This window comes from Terrapene carolina, unplaced genomic scaffold (genome assembly GCF_002925995.2).
Source record: "Terrapene carolina triunguis isolate 2854851 unplaced genomic scaffold, T_m_triunguis-2.0 Scaffold23, whole genome shotgun sequence".
In the NCBI taxonomy this organism is placed as follows: Eukaryota; Metazoa; Chordata; order Testudines; family Emydidae; genus Terrapene; species Terrapene triunguis.
In genome coordinates, this window is record NW_020664374.1 from 9515524 (window position 1) to 9540874 (window position 25351).

Below are 25351 nucleotides of genomic sequence, written 5' to 3' on the forward strand. Positions count from 1 at the left end.
GATGCAAATCATTAAAGTTACAAGGAATAAAAATGGATCAAACATACATTAGCCCTGTCTAATGATTGGTTAAGATTCTGTTCAGTTATATCAGTGTAAGTCTGGAGGCGATGTTGTTGTTTATTACCCATTATTGTGTTACAATAACACCTAGTGGCCCCAACCAAGAATGGAGGTAAATTGTACTAGGCACTGTAAAGATACATAGCAAGGAATAGTACTTGTCCTGAAGAGTTATCTGGATAAATAAAGGTTCTCATTTGGCATGAATGGAATTTACACATAATGCAGAGCAGTGTATCTTAGAACAGAACCTGGTCCACTCTCTTCCTATTTTGACCAGTGCTCAGGCTTGTGGGAAAAAAATCATTCTGTATCACTTAAATGCAAAGAAAATGAATTTAAGGGATGTGTATTAAGAATTTTGTTATTTGTTTATTTATTTACTTTTTTAAAAAGATCAGGAGAAGGAATCTTTCATGCAAATATAGCGAGTGACTGGCATTTTAAAGACCCGTGTGAGCCCTTGTATAAATAAATACTTAGTATATTTTAAATACCTACCTGTTTGGAACAGCTCTAGTTACTGTGTTTTAGAAATAAATTCATTGGAAATTATTTACCTGATAGATCACAATGATGAATGGTTGCAACAAATCCACAAAGACACTTTTGGGAAAACTGGTACAGATAATTTCACCAGGAGCTAATATAAATAAGTATTTGTTTAAGGGGCCTTAGCTACACACGAACAGAGGCTACATTTTCAAAGCTAACTAACTGTTAGGGGTCTGTTGCTCTGCAGTAGTCTCTCAAGCCCACCTAATGGTTACCTAAGGAGCTTCAGACATGATGCAAAGTCTTTGAGGATGAAGGTATAAACAAGGGGTGGGAGAGCAATAAGGATCCACATAATAAAGGAGGGAGAAATGCCAGTCCTAAGGTGGCAGTTTCTCTTATTCAGATGGGCACGTACTACAAATGGGGCTATTTAACTACATAAATGTTGTATGTGCTTGTTTCCTCATAGGAAAGTGGCATCTTGGGCTGAACTGTAACAGCAGGGATGACTTCTGTCATCACCCCCTCAATCATGGATTTGATTACTTCTATGGGCTCACCATGACCAGTCTTAGAGACTGCAAACCAGGGGAAGGCAGCGTGTTTGTGGCAGGGGTTCGAGCATACCTTGCCACACCACTTCAGCTCATCGGCATTACCCTAATCTGTTTGGAGGTGCTGCATTATATTGGCCTCCTCAGAATACCCCATGGAGCACTGCGCTACTTCTTTTTAATATCTACAGTTTTATTTGGACTTTTGCTCATTTTCTTTTATACTTTTCGATATCTAAACTGCTTCTTGATGAGGAACCACCAGATTATCCAGCAGCCACTGTCCTATAAGAACCTTACTCAAAGATTGACAGAAGAAGCTGTACAGTTTATAGGAAGGTAGGTTGGTTTAGTCATGTTATGACTTCATGCCAGCAGTTCACTGTCATAATGCTGCTTTAAAAATATACATATAGACGGGTGGATGAAGGAAACAGTGTCATTATGTAATACTGTCATTTTTCTCTAGATTTAACAAGTCACTAATGAAAGTGAACCATTTAACAATTGGATGCATATGAAAGGCTAAGAAATCTAGGTGCACATCCTCCATAATCTCTTCAGTATATTGTGTTAGAGGCATAATTGTTTTTCCCAGGCAAAATACAAAGACCCAGATTTTTAAAGGTATTTATGTGTTGCTCTTCTCAGCATTGCAATACCTAAACTGATTAAGGAACCTAAGTCTCATTTTCAGACTTGACTGACTTTCAATGAGATTTCAGCTCCAAAGAGCCTAAGGCCCAGATCCTCAAAGGTATTTAGGTGCCTAACTCGCACTAATGTCAGTTATGTTGTTTATATTTTCATCTTTAAAAATAACAAGATACGTTCATAGGTAACATTCCATTAAGCAGTAAATATAAGTTTGGGTCCTACATTCTTCTTTATATGTTCAGTGTGACTTAATAAATATAGGAAATTGTTGCCGGAATTCAGTATCTTTTGAAATGTGATTCAAAGTATTTTCAGTATTCAAAAATGCCATGTTAGATAAGTTATTGCAGTTCTAGATATGTGATCTCTGAGCATGTTGGACTGGAAAAGTGTTGGTGTTCAGTTGTATGTGGCCTTCTGGGTACATCCATTAAATTAGACTTCTGTGGTCTAAATTTTTAAGAGAAAATAGTGATTTTGGGTGCCTTAATTTTTGGGTGACACATTCATAAGTGTAAATGAAGTTGTATTGTATTATATTTCACACTAGTGTTTAGAACTGCCAGAGAAGAGAAATCCAGATCACCAGTTGGTCTAACTTGGCATAGTTTAATTGGAGCTGAACTGATAAATTGAGGATCTGGTCTGCAAGACAAAAAGATGTTAAGGTGGAATTAATAGCACATTATTTTTGGTATTTAGGGTAAATTATGTTCTGGCCTTAAACTCTATGACTATAGGTTCAATTAGACAGTGTCAGAGCCAGTGTATGAAAACAAATACTAATTTTGTTGCTGATTACCTCCATTATATGGAGGCAGGTCAGTTCAGTTTATATTAATTCTAATTATCATTTTTCCCCAAAAGCAGGTTTATATACATATGGTATAAACCTATCAAAATATACATGAGGCATTATGCTATATTTGGAAGTAAATGGATTCTAATTATGTCATGTTAAGTTCAATGCAGTGTTGTAGCCATGTTGATCCCATGATAATAGAGAGACAAGATGGGTGAGGTAATATCTTTTATTGAACCAATTTCTGTTGGTGAGAGAGACAAGCTTTTGAGCCACATAGAGCTCTTCTTCAGGTCTGGAAAATGTACCCACAGTATCACAGCTAAATACAAAGTGGAACAGAAACCCATGCAAGGTACCATTAAACAGTTACAACCCATACTCGATGGGGACCACATCCTGAAAGATATCTTTCATGAACCCCCTCTTCTGGCCTTCATATCACCCCTCAACCTCTCCAAGCTCACCATCAGAAGCAAGCACCCCTCAGACCAGGGCACACCAACTCAAAGTGGCACCAGATCCTGCCAGAATAACATATGCAAAACCTGTAGACATAGCCCCACTGTTTCTATGATCAACACCCCCCCCACACACACACAACACACCTTTCAAGATCCAGGGGTCCTACACATGCCTATCACAACATGTGGTGTACCTCATCCAGTGCACTAAATGCCGCAATAGTAACTATGTGGGTGAAACCAGACCACCACTATGCTCTCGAATGAACTCACACAGGACAATGATAAAAGAGAAAAACACCATCTCTCCTGTGGGTGAACACTTTTCACAAAGTGATCACTCTGTATCTGACCTCTCAGTCCTCCTTCTCAATGGAAACCTGCACAACCCTTTCAAAAGACAGGTCTGGGAGCTTAAATTCATAACTTTGCTACATACTAAAAATCATGCACTGAATAGACACTGAATTTATGGCTTATTACAACAATATGTCACCCATTAACACCTGCTCAGCTTTCCCCCCCTCCTTTCCCCACTATGACTGGAGAGGTGTTAACTGGCCACTTCACCTTGACTGGTTCCTTGAAATATGTATAACTATTTATGCTAAACAATCTGTTCCACCTTTGTATTTAGCTGTGACACTTTGAGTACATTTTCCAGATCTGAAGAACTCTGTGTAAGTTCAAAAGCTTATCTTTCTCACCAACAGAAGTTGATTCAATAAACAATATTACCTCAGCCACCCTGTCTCTGCAATGCTAAGTTCAGTGCAGTTATCACTTATGCCTAAGGATATGATTCTGTCACGGAGGTCACAGATTCTGTGACTTTCCAGGACCCCCAGGACTTCTTCTGGGGCAGGGCTGGTACAGCAACCCCAGGGCTGAAGCAGCAGTTGGGGTTGGATCAGTCCACTGGGGCTGGAGCAGCAGCTGTCACTCACTGCTGCAGGAGCAGCAGCAGAGCTGGAGCAGTGGCCAGCAGTCACTGCTGGGGCTGCTGGAGCAGAGATCTCTGGGGCTGCCGGAGCAGCAGCCTGCAGTCGGCCCCTGGGACTGCCAGAGCAGCGGTCCCTGGGGCTGCTGAGCAGCTGGCCGGTGGTCAGGAGCAGCGGTCTCCAGGCCACCGGAACAGTGGCCGGAGTTCAGCCCTGAGGCTGCCGAAGCAGCTGGGCAGTGGACTAACTGCCGGAGAAGCGGTCCCCACAGCCAGCAGCTGTCCATTGGGTTGCCGGAGCAGCAGCCAGAATTCAGTACCGGGACCGCTGGAACAGCTGGGTGATGGGCTGACCACTGGAGCAGTAGTCCCCGGACCCCTGGAGCAGCAACCCCCCTGGAGCTGGAGTCCCCCTGGAGCTGGAGTTGGGTCAGCACCCCTGGAGCTGGAGCAGCAGCAGGGCTGGAGCAACTGCTGGAGGTCAGCTCCCGGCAGTGCTCTGACCATTAGCCCCCCGCCCCCAGGGTATTTTTACTAAAAGCCAGGGACAGGTCATGGGCTTCTATGAATTTTTGTTTATTGCCCCTGACCTGTCCTTGACTTTTAGTAAAAAAGAATCTTAACCTTACTTATGCCTCATCAGCACATTGTTTAGTAAATGATCTGGTGCACAGGCAATCCAAAATTTCAAAATGTCAGAAGCATATTTTAAACTTCTTTGGAATTGGCAGGGTAAAAACACCTCCATGTTCTTTCAGCATAAATCTCTCTACTTAATTCAGATGGCTGACCACCATTCATGGGGGAAACCAGTGAAATCAGACTTTTTGAAAAATTATATTTCCATAGATAAAATAGGCTCATAACTGAGAGTTATGGTGATAATGCTACTTGAGCATTTTTCATGCAGATACAGATGAAGCCTCCTCTCTAACGTCATGGATTGTATAACCATAATTCTCTGAAGTCTCTGGTGACAGCTAATAAACATATCATTAAAAGAAATTACCTTTTATCCTATTCTATTCCAGTCACAATTTGGCATAGTCAAAGCCCTGAAACACATTTATCTCTCATCCTCTTTAGCACAGCTGTGAGTTAGAGCTTTTTGATGTATCACCAAGGCTTAAAAGCAGGCACCAGGCATGCTGTACAGGTCTCATTTTGTACCAAAAATTACTGTGTTCATAATTCTAGGATTTTAAAAACTCTGAAATCAGATGCTTTTCATGACTCCTAAAGAAACTGACCAGCTGATTAAGGCAAGACACTCATGTACTTGGATGTAGTTTATTGTATACATATGAATGTATCTATCTGTACAGTTTAAAAAAACCCGGATGCATTAGTATCTGATTGATCACCACCTGCGTACTTTACTTGTATGTTTTCCCCTTACCTCTGCCCTCTTTCTGTTTTGTTGCTTCAGAGTGTAAGTTATTTAAGGAAGCAATCATGCCCTCTTGTGTTTGTACAGCTTCTTACACTCTGTGGGTGCTACTGGAAATAAATAATTAAATAAATAATTTAGGAGTCATTTTGTCAGCAAGCTAGTGACACAGTTTGCTAGTGAGCAGTTGTAACAAGCATTGGAGCTGTATTTCTGTATTGGGTTCCATGCATGTTTGGTTTTTCAGTTACAAAAAACTGTGGGTGGATAAGGAATCTTAAATGTTCTTTTTGCCAGAAAGAATCATTCAAACATTTTCTTTTGCGGGGGAAAAGTCTGCATATATGCCCATAAACTACAAGGAAAGGAAACTATGTGTATGAATACAGTATATCTTAAGCATTTAAAGCTGACATGGGTATTAAATTGCAGATGTCAAAAACATGCTGGCAATGTGACTGCTTGGAAAAATCATTTAACATAGGCAGAGATAACAAAGACACATCCCAGTTTAAAATATCTTCCTAGTCACAGCCAAGTTTCCCATTTTCTCATACACACCAGTTTTTTTTTAAAGCCACCCCAAAATGCTCCACAATTCCTTTTTCTTGTCAAAATATTACAAGTGTGAGATGTTTAGCTTATTTTAGATCATATCTTTAAAAAATCAGAAAGATTTTTTTATTTTTATTTTTCAGAAAACAACCAGGTTTTTAAGCAGAATGAAAGTGTACAAGAAAAATGAATTTCTGACACAAGGACCCAATCTAAGGAGCTGATCCTGCTTCCATGAAGTCAATGCAAGTTTTGCCATTTACTTCTAAAGGAGCAAGATTGAGCTCTAAATGAAATTTGTACAATCGGTACAGCCAGAGAGTGGTAGTCTGATCTTGAAGTGGGTGCAAGTAGCCTTAGCGAATAAGCATGGAAAGAATTCACTAATGAGATGAATTTTAAAGAGGTTTAAATGGGGAGAAGAACGGTTAGTGAAAAAAGGGGAGAGAGGGAGTACCAAGCAGAGAATTAGTTACTGCAAAATATCAGTTAGATTTGCACCCATAGATACAGATATACTGTTACCTGTTTATGCCCAGAATATCTTGACATTCCTACCTATCAGATTGCTCCTCAGTCACTTATGTTTGATGCCATAGGTATACATTGGGTCAGATTCTCAGCTGGTGTAAATCATGTAGCTCTATCAAAATCAATGGAGTTATACCGATGTACACAAACTGAGGCTCCGGCCCAAGGATGTTGAATGTATGTAACTGTGTGGCAAAATTTGGCCAGCAATATTTTTAATATGATGCATCAGCTGGAAAGTTTGTAGCTTGTCTTTCAGATTGCAGGTTGATTTGGAAGTCATTGTGAGGAAATAAAAATGGAGCCTGTGATGTCATATTTACATTCATTTGCCAGTTTTGAATAACACTCACACCTACAAAGTGTGAGCCCCCATTTGCTGCTCTACTACAGTGGCACTAGGCTAATACTGTTTGCCACACTGGACATATTTGTGGTGACAATCAATGATGCTGATGCACAAAAAGAAGTAATGAAAAGACGGGTAGGTTGCTTTCTGTGGCATTCACAAGGCAATAAATGGGAGAGGGAGAATTATGGAGCTGAATCTCATTTTTTACTAAGTGTAAAAGGGGGCTATAAAGTAGGGGTACAACTTAGACCCACATGAAGGCCTAGAGCAAACTAAAAAGACCTTAGTGTCAATAAGAATCAGGCCCTACAACAGAGAGAATAAAAGAAATATGTAGATGATATCACAAATAGCTACGTATAGATTTAAGAATGTCTAATGACATTTATATGGCTTCTCTTTACTGAATTGGAAAGATTGCATGTTTCATGTCAACATAAGAATTTCTTGCTGTACTTTCAGCAAAGGAAACTTAGATATGTTGAAACTGAAAGCTCTCTCTTAGCATGCATACAAAATAGCGGCAATAAATTTTCAAAGGAGATTTGACTGAAGTGCTCCAGTTAGTAAAATAGGAGTTAAATTGTTATTGTCAAATCTCCCTTCCACCTACTAGCTGAGATGCCATTCCATTTTCATGGTTGCAGTAGAAGCAGTCAGTATTCTCCTCAAAGAGTCTTGGCATGAGATAAATGACTGTCTTTAAAAGATCAAAGGATATTAATAGGCAAGACTCCTCTTCACCTGACAGACAGCTGTCAGTCAGAGCTTGTCAATTTGAGCTGCAACCTGTAAGAAGGAAGTTTTGTTAACCCAGTAACATACCTAAACCACCGCCCCACAGCTGGAATACCAAATGTCATGCTTATTGCTGAAAGCAGATAGAAGGGCCTTTCTGAAACCTTAGCGCAGTTAACCAACCAGGATGGGAGTGGTGGAGTGAGTGACCACAAGGAGCAAACATGACCCTGTGCCCTCCTGACTTGAGCTTTTTCTGAAGCATGTTGTTTTGCGAGATGGAAAGTCTGGCAATAGTTAACTATTGCTAAGTGAGATAAAGCTGGTTACCTGATGGAAAGCTACACACTACAGGCTAGAAAACTCCATACTTAATTTAGCTTCTGCTCAGCCATTGTTTTTTGTTAATAAAAAAGCTATGTAATACTAACAAATTGGATATAAAAAGAGAAGAAATCTGAGCTTGATGGACACTTGAACATCTGTCAAATTCCCCTGCAGACAGAAGCTGGCCACCAGATATCTAGTTATCCACTTGAGACCTCCTCAAGACCCTGGGTGAATATGAATCTGGGGGTAATTTGGGGTGCTCTACTAACCTGTTGGACATGTGTATGTGCTGGAGACTAAATAAAGTAGAGCACTTTTGTTTGCCTGCTTGCATCAACTATCTATCAGCTGGATGGCTGTGTCCCCATTGATTTATTTCCTGCCACCGCCTTGCAAAGAGTAAAGTTATCAAGAGCTTTGGGTTCAGCAAAACCCTTGGTAACAAAACCAGTGAAATGATTTTGAGTATACCTCTTCATGAAAGTTAGATCTTTGTCATAGTGGCATTTTTTTAATATTATTTATGTTACAACTGTCATCTCATGAAAATAAGCACTTGTTACGGATGCGGTGATGCTCACCTTTAACGGTATTGATGTAAATGTAGCTGTAGCAATTCTGCTATGTTGTTAGAAAGTGACAGTTTGTATGCAATTTAAGTTATCTCTGATACTAATAGTTGAAAATCTATTTTTAAGTGATGGGAAGAATATATGAGAAATTGTGTTATTCCCAGTTTATGGTAATCTTTATTTTTGTGACTTCTCCTTTCCCAAATAATCTCCCAGGCACACATCCTCAAAGATATTTAGGTGCCTAACACCTACTGAAATAATGTGAGTGAGGCACCTAAATACCTTTGAGTATCTGTGCCTAATTAGAGCTGAACAGATAAAAATCTAATATAAAATAAATCATCTGCCTGGTAGAAGTATTTAACTAAAGGACAAACCATATTTTATTAGAAATGTTGCGGAAACTTTTAAAACATCACTTAAGATTGGGTCTTGCCTACTATAGGTAGCCCTTAATGATTTGCCCATACAGAGCATAGATGAGACAATATCATAAACCTAAACAACAAATAATTGACCTTGAAATGCAAGTTGAAATAGGTTTGTTTTCTCTTGAACCTTAAATGCTGACATGCTCTAAAAAATTTTAATTTGACTTGAAAGAGTCTCCTAAATAATTTGTAGTTACATTAATTAAAGATTCTGTTAACATGAGACTTCGTTTATATTCTAGCAAATTCCAACAAATCATAAGGATAAGAGTGACATTCTATACCTTGCAATACATTGATCTCTTATAAAAAAACATTTTTCTTTAGGGATTTTTTTGCTCACAAAGTTTATCCATCATTTTACAAAATTAGTAAAAAAAATACAAGCCAATATAAACATAGGCAGACAGAGAGAGAAAATGAGAACCAAAGACCCAGATTGTCCCCTCCCACAAAACCTATAAGACAACTGGGAAGTGTAGTCCAGTGTAGTCCATCTAGGGAACCTGGCCTATAGAGTAGAATCTGAATTACATGACGCATTTGAGTTATCACTCCCAAGGCATCATGGCATATTTCCAAATCATTGATATATAATTTTTTTCAGATGAAAGGTGTTCAGCTTTTCAACAAAACATCAACATTTTCTTCAGAAAGCAGACATTTTTATGAGGAAAAATTCATCTAGTCTATAAATCAAATTTCCATCAAAAACAGTTTTGATGGAAAACTTTTGATGAGCTCTGGCCAATATGTGCTCATAGAATTAAGACTGGATGTTTCTTCTAAAAGATATACTCTGGGAGTTATTTGGGGCAAGTTCTATTGCCTGTGATATACAGGAGGTCAGACCAAATGATCACAGTGGTCCATTCTGGCCTTGGAATCTATGAATTCTTGGCCTGCAGAAGGGAGAATTTTTACCACAGATCTCTCATGAAAACAGCCACAGCCAACGGGAAGGGAGTGAAGTGGACAGATAAATAAATACACCAGAATAGTTTATTTGTTTTTCTTTAGAATGATTTATGGGTATTATAGCAATTCCTTTCATCAGTGGGCTTTTCACAGGTTTTACAGGCCCTTTAGGGCTGAAAAAAAGAACCTTCCTAGTTCAAAGGTTAAAAGTTTATTGCATTGTTTTCCTTACCTCATGTCCAAATTTGGCTTTCTGGCTCAGCACGTTAATATTGTATTTTGTTGTTGGGTTTTATTTGTTTGTTTGTTTGTTTTGGGGGGGTGTTGTTTTTAACCACCAGAAGTTCAATAAGTACAAACAGTATGGGATAGGGAAATGTACAACAGAAAAAAACTGCTCTGACCTGTGTGTTGCAAGGTGCCAGTCTAGACACACTGTACCCTAGCTGCTCTTATGGTTCAGCTGAAATTTACAGTGTGTGGAATATCATAACAATAAGCTCAACTAGTAATTGTTAATACTCTGAGTAATGTCCCCCACACTAGAATTGTAATGCAAAAATCCATACTTATCTAAGCTTTCCCTTCACAGCCTTCTGGATTAAGCCATATATATTGTCAGATCCCATAAGGAGCAAAATTGAAGCTCTGTTGTTGTTGTTGTTGTTGTTGTGGGGGTTTATTTTTTCCTTTTTTTATTAGAGAATAATCCATTGAGGAAATGGCTTGAAATGAATGGAGAGTGGATATTGTTACAAGAGAAAAAATATTTTTTCTACCTCTCTATATATTAGGCATAACTTTTGTAATGCTATTGTGTTTGGTTCCGGGTGATAGCTATATATTTTTGGTCCCTATTGCTCATGCTAACCCTGTTAGTTGTTAAATGTCCATATGTTGAGATTGCCAAGAAGAAAGCTGGCTAAGCATCTTGTTTGGTTTGGGGATTGTATATCTTTTAAACTATGCATTGTTCTAGTGCTTCCTGGTGAGGTCAGAGAGAGCCTGAATTGGTAATAACGTGCAGAAAGAAAGGCAAGTGGCTAGGCACTTTTAGTGCCTGACTCTGTACAGTGGTTGTGCCAGTGCTTTTTAAACAGGTATAACAACTAAAAATCCAACAGAAGGGTTAACTTGTCTGTATTTCTTATCTTCAGTACAGTATGTATTAAGAGTGGCATTTCTAACACAAGATTCAGGATTGCTCTATAAATGATTTTGTTAGTCCTTCCCCTATATAATATTTCTTCTGTTCTATAGAGCATGCATGTAGAAAAACTTCATTGTTAGAAATGTTGCTAAAATTTTATTGCTGTCCAAGTGAGTTACTTCGGGGGGGTTTATTTTATTTTATTTTTTTAATTTATTTTTATTTATTCCAGGAACGCTGATGCACCATTTCTTCTTTTCCTGTCCTACCTTCAAGTCCACACTGCTCTATATGCATCAAAGGATTTCAAAGGAAAGAGCAAACATGGCTTATATGGGGATGCTGTAGAGGAAATGGACTGGAGTGTAGGTATGTTGCACATTTATCTTAAACGAGTTTAAAAATTTTCACAGATGTTTCTTTAATCTTCATTAGAAATTTGTGACAATTCCACTGCATGCAAAATCTGCTCTGGTAAGGGGAAGACTAAACAATTACTATGTATTAATACTGGTTCCTTAGATGCTGTGTCATGCTCAGATGCTATTGATACTGTGTCCCCCTTGGTATCATATGAAGTCAGTATAAATTCTGCATGCTGCAAGTCATCAGAGTGAAAGCTGAGTTAAGGAGACTTCATAGGGCTGTCATCAAAAGAACTAACGATAAAATAACTGCAAAGTCTTAATATGTACTGTTATTGTTAATTCTTAGTAAGCACAATATATAATGAGTAATTCTTCCGTATTGGTGAAATCAGTCAAGTAGGGTCCACTTCTCTGGGCACAATACAGCTAAAAGGCAAATAAGTCACCTCTCAAGGCACAGACCCTCTGATGTTGCAGAGAGCAGTAAGTTATCAAATTGTTCAACGGGCCTGCTTTATTTCTGGGCATTTTGGAATGACTCTCCATTTCTAGAGGTAATCACCTGTGAAAACAACTCACAGTTCATACTTGAAACAATCAGGCGAAAGTAGAACAGTACTAAAAGATAATGAACATCTTGCATTCCTCCTCCCTACCTGACCCAAGCCAATTCTGGTTTTAGTAAAGCCAAGTAAAAAATTACTTTCTTCAAATAAGCAATATTTACTAAATTACTATAAACAGACTTTCATCTCAATATTAGATGCATGCTTAATAATACGCTTTCAAACAATGTATTTTGATTGCAAGCATGTAGAGTTCAACTCCATACACATTTCTATTCATCTTATCAAGAAATTCTGACTACAAATGGCAAGGGATGAATGGGCTGCAGTGATTGTTCAGCAAAGTACATAAAGGGATTTGTAATATAAATAGGGCAATATTTGAATAGATAGGTAAAAAACATGGAAGTTGTGAAGCATTTTAAATGGGACAAGTATCCTTCTTGTATGCAACTGGACCTCAAAAACTGTTCTATATATGAAGTTTATTCAAGTGAGGGAGACTTGCACTGAATCTTCCTTACGCCCTCAACTTTCACCACTCCTCCTGGTGCTATGGTAATCACTATGACTAAGTTGGTTGTTTACTACAATCTTAGCATTAGACTGCCATATGTTTGGTGAACATTCATGTTGTCATGCCCTCCAAACCATTAGCATGTCTGGGACATCATGTCTTTTCCTCTACCTCTGCTTCCAGTTTGGGGTCTTCATACACAGTGGTAAGGATTAGGCAAATCTAATTCACTACTTGTTACTGCTAATCGTTACCTCAGCTTAACTTTGTTCACCTGTTGAGACAGTTTACAGTTGTGGCCACTGAATACAAGCAACTAGTTGGAGACAAAAGCAACAGACTAGCTGTTCCTGAAGCACTAGTATTGTAGAGTTGTTTGTAGATTGAGTGTCTCACTTACCTCCGGGTCCGGCGGCAGGCAATCGATCTTCTGGGATCGATCCCGGAAGTGCTCGCCGTCAACGCCGGTACTCCAGCTCGGCGAGAGGAGTACGCGGCATCGACGGGGGAGCCTGCCTGCCACGTCTGGACCCACGGTAAGTTCGAACTAAGGTACTTCGAATTCAGCTACGTTATTAACGTAGCTGAATTTGCGTACCTTAGTCCGAAGTGTGGGGTTAGTGTGGACCAGGCCTTATATTCAAAGGTACCACTGGACTTTCAGAAAATACTTTAAACATACCAAGCAGCAAGTTGCAACATCAAAAAGATATAGTTAAAACAATTTAGGATATACCAGGTAGCCAGGATCTGGCTTTATTCTCCTAGATGTTTTGAACCATATGTACTCCATATTAAACAGAGATAGTTCCAGTCATGAGATAGTAAGCAACCTCTGTTCTTCCTCAGACTCTATTTCACTTTTCTTTTCTTTTCTTTACAATATGCCATAAAAGGATGAGTAGCAGCAGAGCTACACACCCAGGGCCAGATCCTCAATTAGTGGAGCTCTGCCAGTTTATCCCAGCTGAGGATCTGGTCCCACAGTCTGGCTGTTTGGTGAGAGTGATTTGTTCTCAGGTTGCGTATTTGCTCCAAATGAAAAAGGGAAATTTTAAGTTCTTATGGATACATTCTCTTCCATACTTACAACTATAAAGAAAAGAACTGGTGCTGGGATTTTCAAAGGAGCCTGAGGCAGTTAGGTACCCAACTCCCATGGAAATAGGCACCTAACTCCCCTAGGCTCCTTTAAAAATCAAAGCTTAAATGCCTGAGAGTAAGAGTAGGTCTGACAAACTAGACATTTAATGTATTGCTCACATCAGTGGCCAGCACACCAACTTTGATTTCTACTCTGGTACCTCTTCAGCATCTGTGCTAGGAAATACAAACAATATTAGCTGGAACAGCTGGCCTGAAAAAGTGCAAAGCTGCAAATTTCCCTTAAAGGGAAGTTTGATCCTCTATCGACCAAACATAAGTAACTAGCTACACAAGAAAAATACAAATTGGGCAGGGGGGACCACAGAAATGTCAACTTGACATGAAGGGTTGATTCACAAAAGGACTTAGGCACCTAACTGCCACTTTAAGTACCTACATCGCAGAATCAAGCCCCACTAGGATTCACAAAGCCCCCGCTTAGGTGCTACCAAACACTGTAGACTTCTAAACTCAGTCAACGCCCAATTTTTTGCTGTAAAATTTCCCTAAGTGCCTATGTTTCTTCTGTTCATGCACACTGCAATCCCATGCCAGTTATCTGGATGCCTAAATCCCAGTGTGATGCATGAATCGGGGAAAGATAGGTGTTCCTCCACTTCACTTGCCAGCAAGGCCCCATCTGGTAAGCATGCTCCGAGCTCATCTACTCGATCAGGCCCCTGTAAATTACATGCTTACACAAAACAGCCAGGGCGGAGGTGGACCTCCCTCATAACTTTTAATCCAGTGGTTAGAGTACTAATGTGGGATGTGAAAGACTCATGGTTCAAGTCTCCACTTTGCTGGAGGGGAGAAGGAATCTGAACTGGGGTGTACGACCTCTCCGGTGAGGGCCTGAACTGTAGGGCTATGAGATATTCCTAAGTGGGACTTTCTCAGTCTCTTCTGTTGAAGCTGTTCCACTGTGGATAAATCATTTAAGAAAAACTGAAGCAGGGGAATTGGATCCTGGGTTTCCTTTCTCCCAGGTGAGTTCTCTATCTACCATGCTAGAGTCATTCTCTTGCTTGCTGCTCTCTCTCTGGTCCAATGACTCCTTCATTATTTGTCTACAGTGGAACAGCTTCAACTGGAAAAATGGAGGGAGCAACCCTTCTTCCCCCATCAGAATATCTTATAGCCCAATGGCTAGGGTATTCATCTGAGAGGTGGCATGTTCCAGTTCATATCCCTCTCTCTCCTCAGGGCTTGAGTATCCTAGCCACTGGCCTAAAAGTTGTCTCCCTCACCATCATGTGCCTAACTTTCTTTGTGAATATAGCCCAAAATCTTTAAATTAAAAAGTAACCTAATTATAGCCGGGCAAATAGAAAGTATAGAAAACCACATTAGAGCACTTAACTTGAAACTGGACACACCACCCTCAGTTGAGTACTTGAGAAACATTTTGCTATTAGTCTTAAACACGGTCATCCATGAGCTGCTCAATGTGGGGAAATGTCACAGAAAATCTTTGTTGGTGGGTAATGAGAAAGTGCGAACAGCTGTACTGCAGTTGTGACTGTCAGATTCCAGAGATTAAGAACTTGTGTCAAAAGCAGAAGCATGAAGGTGAATGAAAATTGTTCCCTGATTTTTTTGAGACCAGTAACTCAGGTCAAAAAGAAGGATTTCGCTTTCATAAAGTACTTAAAGTAAGGAGAAAGCTTCTTAGTTGTGTCTATCCAGAGTGAGAATCTTCAATTAAGGAAAACTCTCCATTTTTTGAGAATCACCTAACCAACTCTTAAAATAAATAGAGAGTTTTCCTTCTTAATTTTAGCAGGGAAGTTGACACAAAAGCAGGTGGATGAAATACTTTAAAAAAAAAATTATGTTTGAGGCATGTTAAATTGATACTTGATGATTATGATTACAATCCATGTCCCAAATACTAAGTACAAGCTCACAGGATAAGCTTTAGGATCCTGTATTTCTACTGCTCATGCATGTTTCATGTGTATATAACAGCATTCAGTGCTTAAAGAGTTCACAGTTTTAATGCTGCTTCATATGACATGCCTTGCAGGGTTATTTTCTGACTAGTTAACATTTTAAAATTTGTTTCAGTGTAAGATAAGTACCTTATTATTTATATTAATGATAGTTAATAGTTGTAGCAGGTGAAATAACCTCCCACTGTAAAAATGAAGGGGGTTGAAGAGACTATAATCCCTTTTTCTTGCTGTTATTTTTTTTAAATAACATAGTAGTGGATTTAATGTGGAAGTCTGAATGGATATGTGCTGAAATTATTTATGATAAAAATTAAACCACACAAATATAATCACTACAAAGAGTTCTGGAGCCACCTATAGCCTTATGTTACAGCTGTGTGAAGACATACCTCTTCAGCGCTCTCTTCTGTTCTCCTTATAGTGGTGGGTGGGGTCGGGGGTTCTAACAGAGAGCCTTTTATTCACTTGTAGAACAATCAGTGCTACATAGTTCACACATGCGGAAGAGCTAGAAAATGCTATCTATACTCTGTCACAAGCCAAACACCAGTAAGGTGTGGCCATTACATCGGGTATCTTTATTATTATAAAGAGAATTCCATGAACTTTCCAATAACATGAAAAACAGAATCTCCCCTCCCTCACCATATTCCTAAACAGATGTTGTCAACAAGGTGTACTTATGATGCTCATTATGAAAGGGGGGAGGAAACAAACCATTTTGGACATGAAGTTTCTGTTTGGGAATCTCTTTAATAGTGTGGATAGTTAGTGTAGAAGAGAAAATAGGTGGGTCCCACCTACAGTCAGTTCACATTTAGAAATGAAGATTTCTGGATGTGATAGGATTCAAATTTGGAAAAGCCCTTGGCTGACTACAGGTAGATACAAGCAAGATACTTATATTACCCTATGATGGTGACAAGCTGTGGACATGATTTACTGTCTTGGACAGTACTGCCCTATTGAGCGATGTTGGTCTTTTCTTGTTGTATGCTAAGTATAAATGGTGGTATGTCAGAAGTATGGGCAAAATTTGATAAAGGGGCATGTAGGAGAATCAAGGAACAAGATTTTCAAAAGTGTTTAATTATTTTGGGTGCCCAGCTTGAGACATCTGAAAATGAGTCTGAAAGTGCTGAGCTTCTACCCAAGCACCTTTAAGATGTACCTAGCTGAACAACCAAAACTTAAGGCACTCAGAATGACTGGGGTGAAATCCTGACCCCATTCATACCCATTTGAAAATCATAGCAAATACTTTATGGTCTGATTACCCAATATCACCAGGTGTGTTACCAAAATTCAGAGCTCAAATGCCATGAACGTAATATGGAGAAACTTTGGACTTCAGAATCATACTTACTATATAGGCTTTATAGAGAATGAGTCCTAACACTGACCTTTCCAGCTGTATAAAGTCCAGAAAAGGAGTTTAAATGAAGCAGTTAAAACGCATGCTGCAAATGTTACTCCTGTCCTTGGAAAAAGTAGTTTACAAAAGTATGATTCCATTTTGTTTATTTTTACTAAGAAAGTGAGGCATTTGAGACTGAAGAATAGTCTGACATTATTATTATTATCCTGTAAGTTTGACTCATAGCTGAGCAAATAGTAAAGTGAACAATAGCATCTTTTGGCTAATAAACCCAAGACAATGATTTCATAAATAAGCCCTTTGACCGGTTTGAGCATTGGCCTGCTAAACCCAGGGGTGTGAGTTCAGTCCTTGAGGGGGCCATTTAGAGAACTGGGGTAAAAAAAAAAACGGTCCGGGGATTTGTCCTGCTTTGAGCAGGGGGTTGGACTAGATAGGGGTCGGCAACGTTTGGCATGCGGCTCGCCAGTGTAAGCACCCTAGTGGGCCGGGCCAGTTTATTTACCTGCTGACGCGGCAGGTTCAGCCGATCGCGGCCCCCACTGGCCGTGGTTCGCCGTCCCGGGCCAATGGGGGCAGTGGGAAGCCGCGGCCAGCACATCCCTCGCCCGCGCTGCTTCCCGCCGCCCCCATTGGCCCGGGACGGCCAACCGCGGTGAGTGGGGGCCGCGGGAAGCAGCGCGGGCGAGGGATGTGCTGGCCGCGGCTTCCCACTGCCCCCATTGGCCCGGGACGGCCAACCGCGGTGAGTGGGGGCCGCGATCGGCCGAACCTGCTGCGTCAGCAGGTAAATAAACTGGCTCGGCCCGCTAGGGTGCTTACCCTGGTGAGCCGCGTGCCAAATGTTGCTGACCCCTGGACTAGATGATCTCCTGAGGTCCCTTCCAACCCTGTTATTCTATTATTCTATTTAGATATGTGACTTGTTAGGGCAAAATAGAGATGAAGTGATATAAAAATATGGGTGTTATTTTCATGAATAAGGGTGCATTTTACTTTTTTAAAGCTTCACAACATTCAAGAATATAGTCTCTTTTCTCATATATATATAGGGGACAATTCACGTTGACCCCTGCATAACACAGGCCATAGAATTTGTTTCACTAAAACTTGCCTTCTCAAAAGATATCCACTCTTGATTTGCAAACCTCAAGAGACGGATAATCCACCACTTCCCTTGTTAGTTTGTTCCAATGGTTAATAATCCTCCCTGTTTAAAAAATTGTGGTACAAAGTCTTGTGGCCTGTTGGATTTACCATTTAGCCTAGATGACCATCAGTGTCTAGAAATACTTTCTTCCACTTCCAGCTTGTTAGGAAACTTCTCCCCTTCTTTGCTGGTGAGGATCTGATCACAGTGGTTCATATACTTATCACTTCCAGACTGGATTACACACTGGGTCTGATCCTCAGCATAGCACCATTAACTTCAGTTGTCTTCAGACCAGCTGAGGATCTACTCCAAAGTGTATGGGTTTGAAAGTGGAAGCAATGCGCAATGCAAAATTTGTCAGGTTACCTCCTTAACAGGATGGGCTGCTGTGAGCATGTCACTCCAATGCCTTTATCTCTCCACTGGCTCACAGTCTGGTTTTATTGCCTGTTTGAAGCCTGATCTTTCAAAATATCTGTGGCTCAAGACACAGTTCCATCAGTGGCCTCATCCTCAGCCAAAGGAATCATCATGACCTGCCAAAGTAGTTGTGCTCCTCTGCAACAATGGAGATTATGGAGTCCAGGAAGAAGCACAGAAGGGGAGAACAGCTGAAGGTCTATGCAATAAACTGTCGACCTCATTACCAGATTTATCTGTTATATACTATATTGATGGGCCTGCTTAAATAAAAAATGTTAAAATAGGCATGTGATCCTCCCAAGGGCTTTCAGTTACTGCAGCCACAAAGAGTGAGATGATAACTGCATATTTAAATAATGCTTTTCATCTGAAAGTGCTTGACAAACTTAAAAACAAATATACAAAAGTGTGTATCCAGCTATAGAATGAAATGCAACAGTTTGTAAGCACCGAGAGAATAATAGGTTTATAAGTAATAGCCAACATGGATTTGTCAAAAATAAATCATGCCAAACCAACCTATTTTTCTTCTTTGACAGGGTTACTGGCCTAGTGGATAGGGAGAAAACAGTAGATGTGATATAATATGATTTTAATAAGGCTTTTGACACAGTCCCACTTGAAACACTCATACGCAAATTAGGAAAATGTGGTGTAGATGAAGTTACTACTAGGTGGGTGAAAAACTGATTGAGAGACCATAATCAAAGAGTAATTATCAATGGTTTTCTGTCAAACTGGGAGCACATAGCTAGGGGGGTCATACAAGAGTTTGTTCTGGGGATGGTATTAATCAATATTTTCATTCATGACTTGGAATGGGGAGTATGCTTATATAATCTGTGGATGACACCAAGGTGGGAGGGATTGCTAACTCTTTGGATGCCAGCATTAACATTCAAAACGGCCTTAACAAATTAGAAAATTAGTCTGAAATCAACAAGATGAAATTCAGTAAAGAAAAGTGCTTCACATAGGAAGGACAAATCAAATGTACAACTACAAGATGGGGAATAACTGGCTAGCTTGTAGTGCTGCTGAAAATGATATGGGGTTATAGCGGATCATAGATTGAATATGGTGTCAGTAATGTGATGCAGTTGTGAAAAAGACCAATATCATTCTGGGATGTATTAACAAGAGTGTCATGTAAGACATGGGAGGTAATTGTTCTGCTCTACTAGGCATTGGTGAGGCCTCAGCTGGACTATTGTGTCCAGTTCTGGGCACCCCACTTTAGGAAAGATGTGGACTGTAGTGAGGCACAGTGGCCTCCCTTTGAGCCTGAGAGCGAGGGACCACTACACTCACGTTAGTAGGCAGAGTCAAACCAGCCCTGCTCCCTGCACAGGAAGCAGAGAGGTGTGGCAGGAAGTCTCAGTGTTGGGCCCTGCAGCTCAGTTGGGCAGGAGCCAGATGCCCCTAGAAGAACTCTGGACCCGAAACTGCACCGTGTAGCGCCCTGCTCCCCAGCCGTGGAGAGGAGTTACCAGGACTGCCATCAGCCACGTACCCTGAAGAGACTCATAGACTGTCAGGGTTGGAAGGGACCTCAAGAGGTCATCTAGTCCAACCTCCTACTCAGAGCAGGACCAATCCCCAGACAGATTTTTGCCCCAGATCTCTAAGTGGCCCCCTCAAGGATTGAACTCACAGCAGAACCATTCACCATTGTTAGTACCCTGGGCAGGGACCCAGTGGAGTAGGATGGGCCTGGGTCCTCCTACCCGCCTGCCATCAACCCCACCCCTGATTTGGCGGCCTGCTTCCCCTTGGCTGGATGGCCTGGTCCGTGTTTTTGACTTGCCCCAGCCAGAAGGCTGTGAGGCCCCCGACTGTGTTTGCTGGCTGCCTTATTCAGGAGGCCTAGGCTAAAGCCTGCTCCTTGCTGGGCCCCACCCAGAGGGCCAGAGCCCCAGACTGTTTGCTGGCTGCCAAGAGGCTCAGCCTAAAGACTGCTCATTGCTCTGCCTCTTCCAGAGGGTCCGAATCTCAGACTGTGATCACCATCTGCCCTAGCCAGGAGGCTTGGTCTAGAGACTGCTTACTGCTCTGCCCCACCCAAAAGCCAGAGCTATAGACTGCTAATTGTTGTTTGTTGCCTGACGCAGAGAGACAGATTGGCCTCCCTCCGAGCCTGAGACTGAGGGACCACTACATGGACAAATTGGAGAGAGTGCAGAGGAGAGCAACAAAAATGGCAATAGGTTTAGAAATCCTGACCTACAAGGAAAGGTTAAACAAACTAGGCATGTTTAGTCTTGAGAAAAGAAGACTGGGGGGGACCGACCTGATAAGTCTTCAAATATGCTAAGGTGTGTTATAAAAAAGACCTTGATCAATTGCTCTCTCTGGGTATGTCTACACTACAATTAGAAACCCATGGCTGTCCCATGCCAGCTGACTCGGACTTGGGCTGTGCGGCTGTTTCATTGCAGTATAGACTTCTGGGCTCAGGCTGCAACCTGAGCTCTGGGATTTCCTCACATCGCAGGGTCCTAGAGCCCGGTCCCCAGCCTGACCCCAGAAGTCTACACTGCAATTAAATAGCACTGCAGTCTGAGCCCAAATCACCGGGCACAGGCCAGCCACAGGTGTCTAATTGCAGTGTAGACATACCCTAACTCTCCTGAAGGATTGGGCTTAATCTTTAGCAAGGGAGATTTAGATTAGATATTAGAAAGTTTTCCCCTAATTATAAGGATATTTAAGCACTGCAATAGCATTCCAAGGGAGGTGTGGAATCCCTGCCATTGGAGGTTTATAAGAACAGGTTCAACAAACCTGTCAGGGATGGTCTAGGTATACTTGGTTCTGCCTCAGTGCAGGAAGCATGACTGGATGATCTGTTGAAGTCCCTTCTACATTTCTATGATCCTAAGGGCCTGATCCAAAACCCATTAAAGTTAATAGGAATCATATCCATTGACCCCAGTGGCTTTGGATTAGACCCAACTGTTTTATACTGCACAGCAAAGAATTACATCTTTGGAGAAGAAGAGAAAACTTTTGAAATTAGGATTGTATGAGAAATTTGGATAGGCAGAATACAATTAATGAAACTGGAATTTGTCCAGGACACCAATACTAGGACAATCAGCAACACTCCTACTCTTATGAAAACTATCATGGAGTCTAAATGATCACAAATATTCAGGAGGGCAGAAGAGAGGCGCTTCTTGAGATGCTGAAATATGTACTACACTCTCTCTAATTCATCTGTTAGTGTCTTCCATATGTAGAGCAGCATATATGGTGCATCTGTCTTTTATTAATAGAAACCCTTTTTGCATTCTAGAAATCTTGTGCCGAAGTTATAAATGCTCAGATTTTTAAACTTGAGAAACTATTTCTAATGAGAAAGTCGTCAAAGGAAAGCATCATTTTTTATTTTTAAATTACTCAGCACTGAAACTGCATTCCTAGGAAATATATATATATATGTTTTAAATTTGCTATCCTATTTCTAGTATTAACTTTTTTTTATTCTTCTGGGAAATGGTATAACATTCAGCTAAACCTATTAAAACTGGCCCTTCAGTTAATCATAATATGTGAGCTGCTATTAGTGTGGCTCTCACAGCCATATTTTACTATGCAGGATTTGTATGCAATCAGCATTTATTTAGAATTCCACTCTATTAATTCCAATACGTGAAGGAATCATAAATCAGCAGTAAACTAGTGAACTCTGGATTATATTAAAAAGAAATAAAGATAGAGAATAATAATATGAGAAGCAAAAACAACACTCACTTATGCCCTAGAAAAAATGAATGAGGCACTCTTAATTTGTTGCTCTCAATTGTTTCCCTGTACAAGACTTCAGCATAGGGCTGTATGATAGGGGGCTAATTTTTCATTGTTTTGCATCTTCCGCAGTCATTTACACCTCTGCAAAGTGAATGTAAAGTGCTATTGAATCAGAATGGTAGCACAGAGTGAAAGGCAGCACACAGTCAGGGCCTGGATTATTAAATTCAGGCAGCTAATCAAGACTGAAGCACAAACAAAGCAGATTCAGGAAACTTAAAAGTGAGCCTGACAAACTTTAAGAGGACGACATATGTAATATAAGATACAGTTAACTTTGCATTTCTTGACTTTCTGTTGAGGTGTGTCACAATCCTAACATTTTAGAACAGAGATGGGCAACACGAGGGCCACAGAAACCACTAAAATTCTTTGGTGGGCCAGGCGGTATGACATAAGGGAGTATGACATTGGGTCCTGTCCCCAGAGGATGTGATTCAGGGTGGGTCACTCCTGCCTCGGGTGGAGGGGGGTTGAACAGTGAGTCTGCCATGCACTCACCCAGCAGTGATGGCTTCTGTCCCATGGGGCTGAGCCCAGCTTCTTGCTTTGGCCCGTTGGCTAGCACCACAGCATTACGTGATGCACACATCAGCATGCAGGGGGGGCTCTCCCCCTGCAATACCTTGTCCCTTCCTGGCCCTGGTGCCACTGGATTGCCTGCCCTGAGCTGGGCTGTGATGGGCCAAATGAACTGATCTGGTGGGCCAGATATGCCCCCCAGGCCACAGTTGGTCATCCCTGTTTTAGAAAATTAATTCAATTGTCATGAAAGGTGGTTGATTAGCATCTATAGGAAATAGAATTTTTTATCAGTCCACAAGAACGGATATGTTTTCGATAGTAAAGCACTTCCCCACACTATTCTGCCAGTCTGCGTTTAACTTTAACATTGGAGGACTATTTCTAGGGCTGAGAAGGTAGTTAAGACTCCAGGCCTATTTAGTCTTTGGCATTGCTGGTGAAATTGTCAACAAGGATACGGCACAGAAATTTAGCTTGGTGTCTTTTGAAGGGTGGATACCTTCCAAACAGATCTGGGCTAAGACCCAAAGTCATTTCATATGTCATCAAACAGTAATGACTTTTAGTCACTACTGACTGGGGCTGGATTTAAGAGGTGACTTTGTAATGAAAGACTCCACATCCCATTTCCAGTGTGATAAACCTCCTGAGTCATCTAATTCCCGCTTACATGCAGGTTTTTATAAGTAACATCTTTGTACAAAATAAAACTCTGCTGAAAACATTATTTAGAAGATTATAAAGCACATAGGTAGCCACTTCTATAGTATTTTTTTTAATCAGTCAAGTTTAATGATGTTGATTAACATTCAAGTAGAGTACTATATAATGTAAATCTCCTTTATAATGCACCAGATGCTTGCATTTGAAATTACACCATGGAAGAAATTTGCTGTAGAGGCTTCATCAGCAACCAGTAGGGAAGGGGTTAATCTATGCCAGCACAAAAAGTTTTTGTGACTAGTGCATTTTATTTTGCAAACATAATTTGTATCACTTCCAAAATTATATTTCACCCAAAGTTATGAAGCCCTGAAAATTGGGCCTCATAAAAGAAACACCGAGAGAATGTATTTTGTAGACTTATGAACGGAAATGCTGTAATCAGCTAGAAAATTAACATTACTCTTGAGAAGAGCTGAAGTTTCCGTAACAAGAAAAAAAAGCAAATGCTTGTATTAGGCCACCTAGGGATAAAAGAAACCCAACAACTCCACAAATTCCTCTCCATACAATAAGGATGCAAAATTTTGCAATCAACAACTTTCTATCACCCACACACCTTCACAGAGAAGTAAGTTTTCCTCCTTACTTTTAATCAATCATTGAGTTGAAATAGTAGGATATTGATGCTTGCTTAAAGTGAACGGGAAAACTAATTACGAATGGCAATCAAGATAACAAAGACAATCTTGGCCTAAATTTACCACAGGATCTTTGCTGGCATCTGCATATACCTTGACGGAGGCTGCTAGTGGTGCGAGTTCTATTTGGGGGAAGGTTGTAAACAGAGAGTTTGGAGGGGGATAGTACTACCCAAAGAGTGTGAAGAATATATAACCAGAGCAGCTGGGCATGTGACGATCCAGTGCCTCACCTTAACAGACTCTTTAGCAGGGATTGTTTGAAACTGTCATTAAATCTGTTCTGTCTCAGCAGAAACCTTGCAGGAAAGCATTAAGGATGAGTCCCCTATCCAGTGCAAGGAGCCAGGCTGGCACAGAGAAATGTGATTTATATCTCACTATGCCAGCTTTGGTGAATGTGCCTCTTGTGAAGATGAAACCCCTCAGCATTGACTATGAACATGATTTTATGATCCTTTTTCAACACCTGGACATAAAGCAATATCTGTTTAGGTATTTATAGCTCACATAATCATTACATAAAGAATGTAGTTGAATAGTGAGGGATATTGATGATATAACTTACATCACTTTGTATGAGAAAGAAGCCCAAATTTGAAACAAAGAATCACAGAAACTAGAGATGGACAGACTTATTAAGGCATTTCATCCATATTCCTTATAGTGCAAGATACTGCCTGTAATGGCTTGTCCAGGACTCCTGGAGATCTAGTACAACCTATAAATAATTAAACACAAAAAGCACATTAAAAGAACATTAAGTCAAGCACTCAAAAGTTAGGAAATGCCAAAATTGAGGTTGCCTGTGCAACCTTATTTCAGCTATCTTGTGTGTATACATTATGACACAGTGTTTACTTATGTTATCAAATATATTTTGTCCACAGGACCCACCTAATCCAGTGCTCAGGATGGACTATGCTCACTGAATGAGCAGCTATTCAATATTTTGTTTTCTCCTCATTGTTGAGCATGTGGTCTTATTTACTGCACAATAGTCACAACCTCTTCTGAATACAGAATTGTTAATTTCTTCGTGGACTTTTCTGTGGCTCACATCATTATAATGTCTGAGTGCTTCACAAACAAATTAATTAATTTTCCCAACATTCCTGTGGAATCAGGGGATATTACTACTCCCATTCTACTGATGGGGAGCTCAGGCACATTAAGGTAACAAGCATCCATT

At 40.5% G+C, this 25351-nt stretch overlaps 1 protein-coding gene across 1 annotated transcript in view; it reads left to right on the top strand.

Moving 5' to 3' along the window:
- Positions 1–981: 981 nt before the first annotated feature.
- Positions 982–25351, top strand: part of LOC112103931 (steryl-sulfatase) — a 102943-nt gene continuing 78573 nt past the window's right edge. Inside the window, exons 1-2 of the mRNA XM_026649283.1 lie at positions 982–1454; positions 11181–11317. Of these exons, the coding sequence (XP_026505068.1) occupies positions 982–1454; positions 11181–11317 (610 nt within the window). The remainder of the gene's footprint in view (positions 1455–11180; positions 11318–25351) is intronic.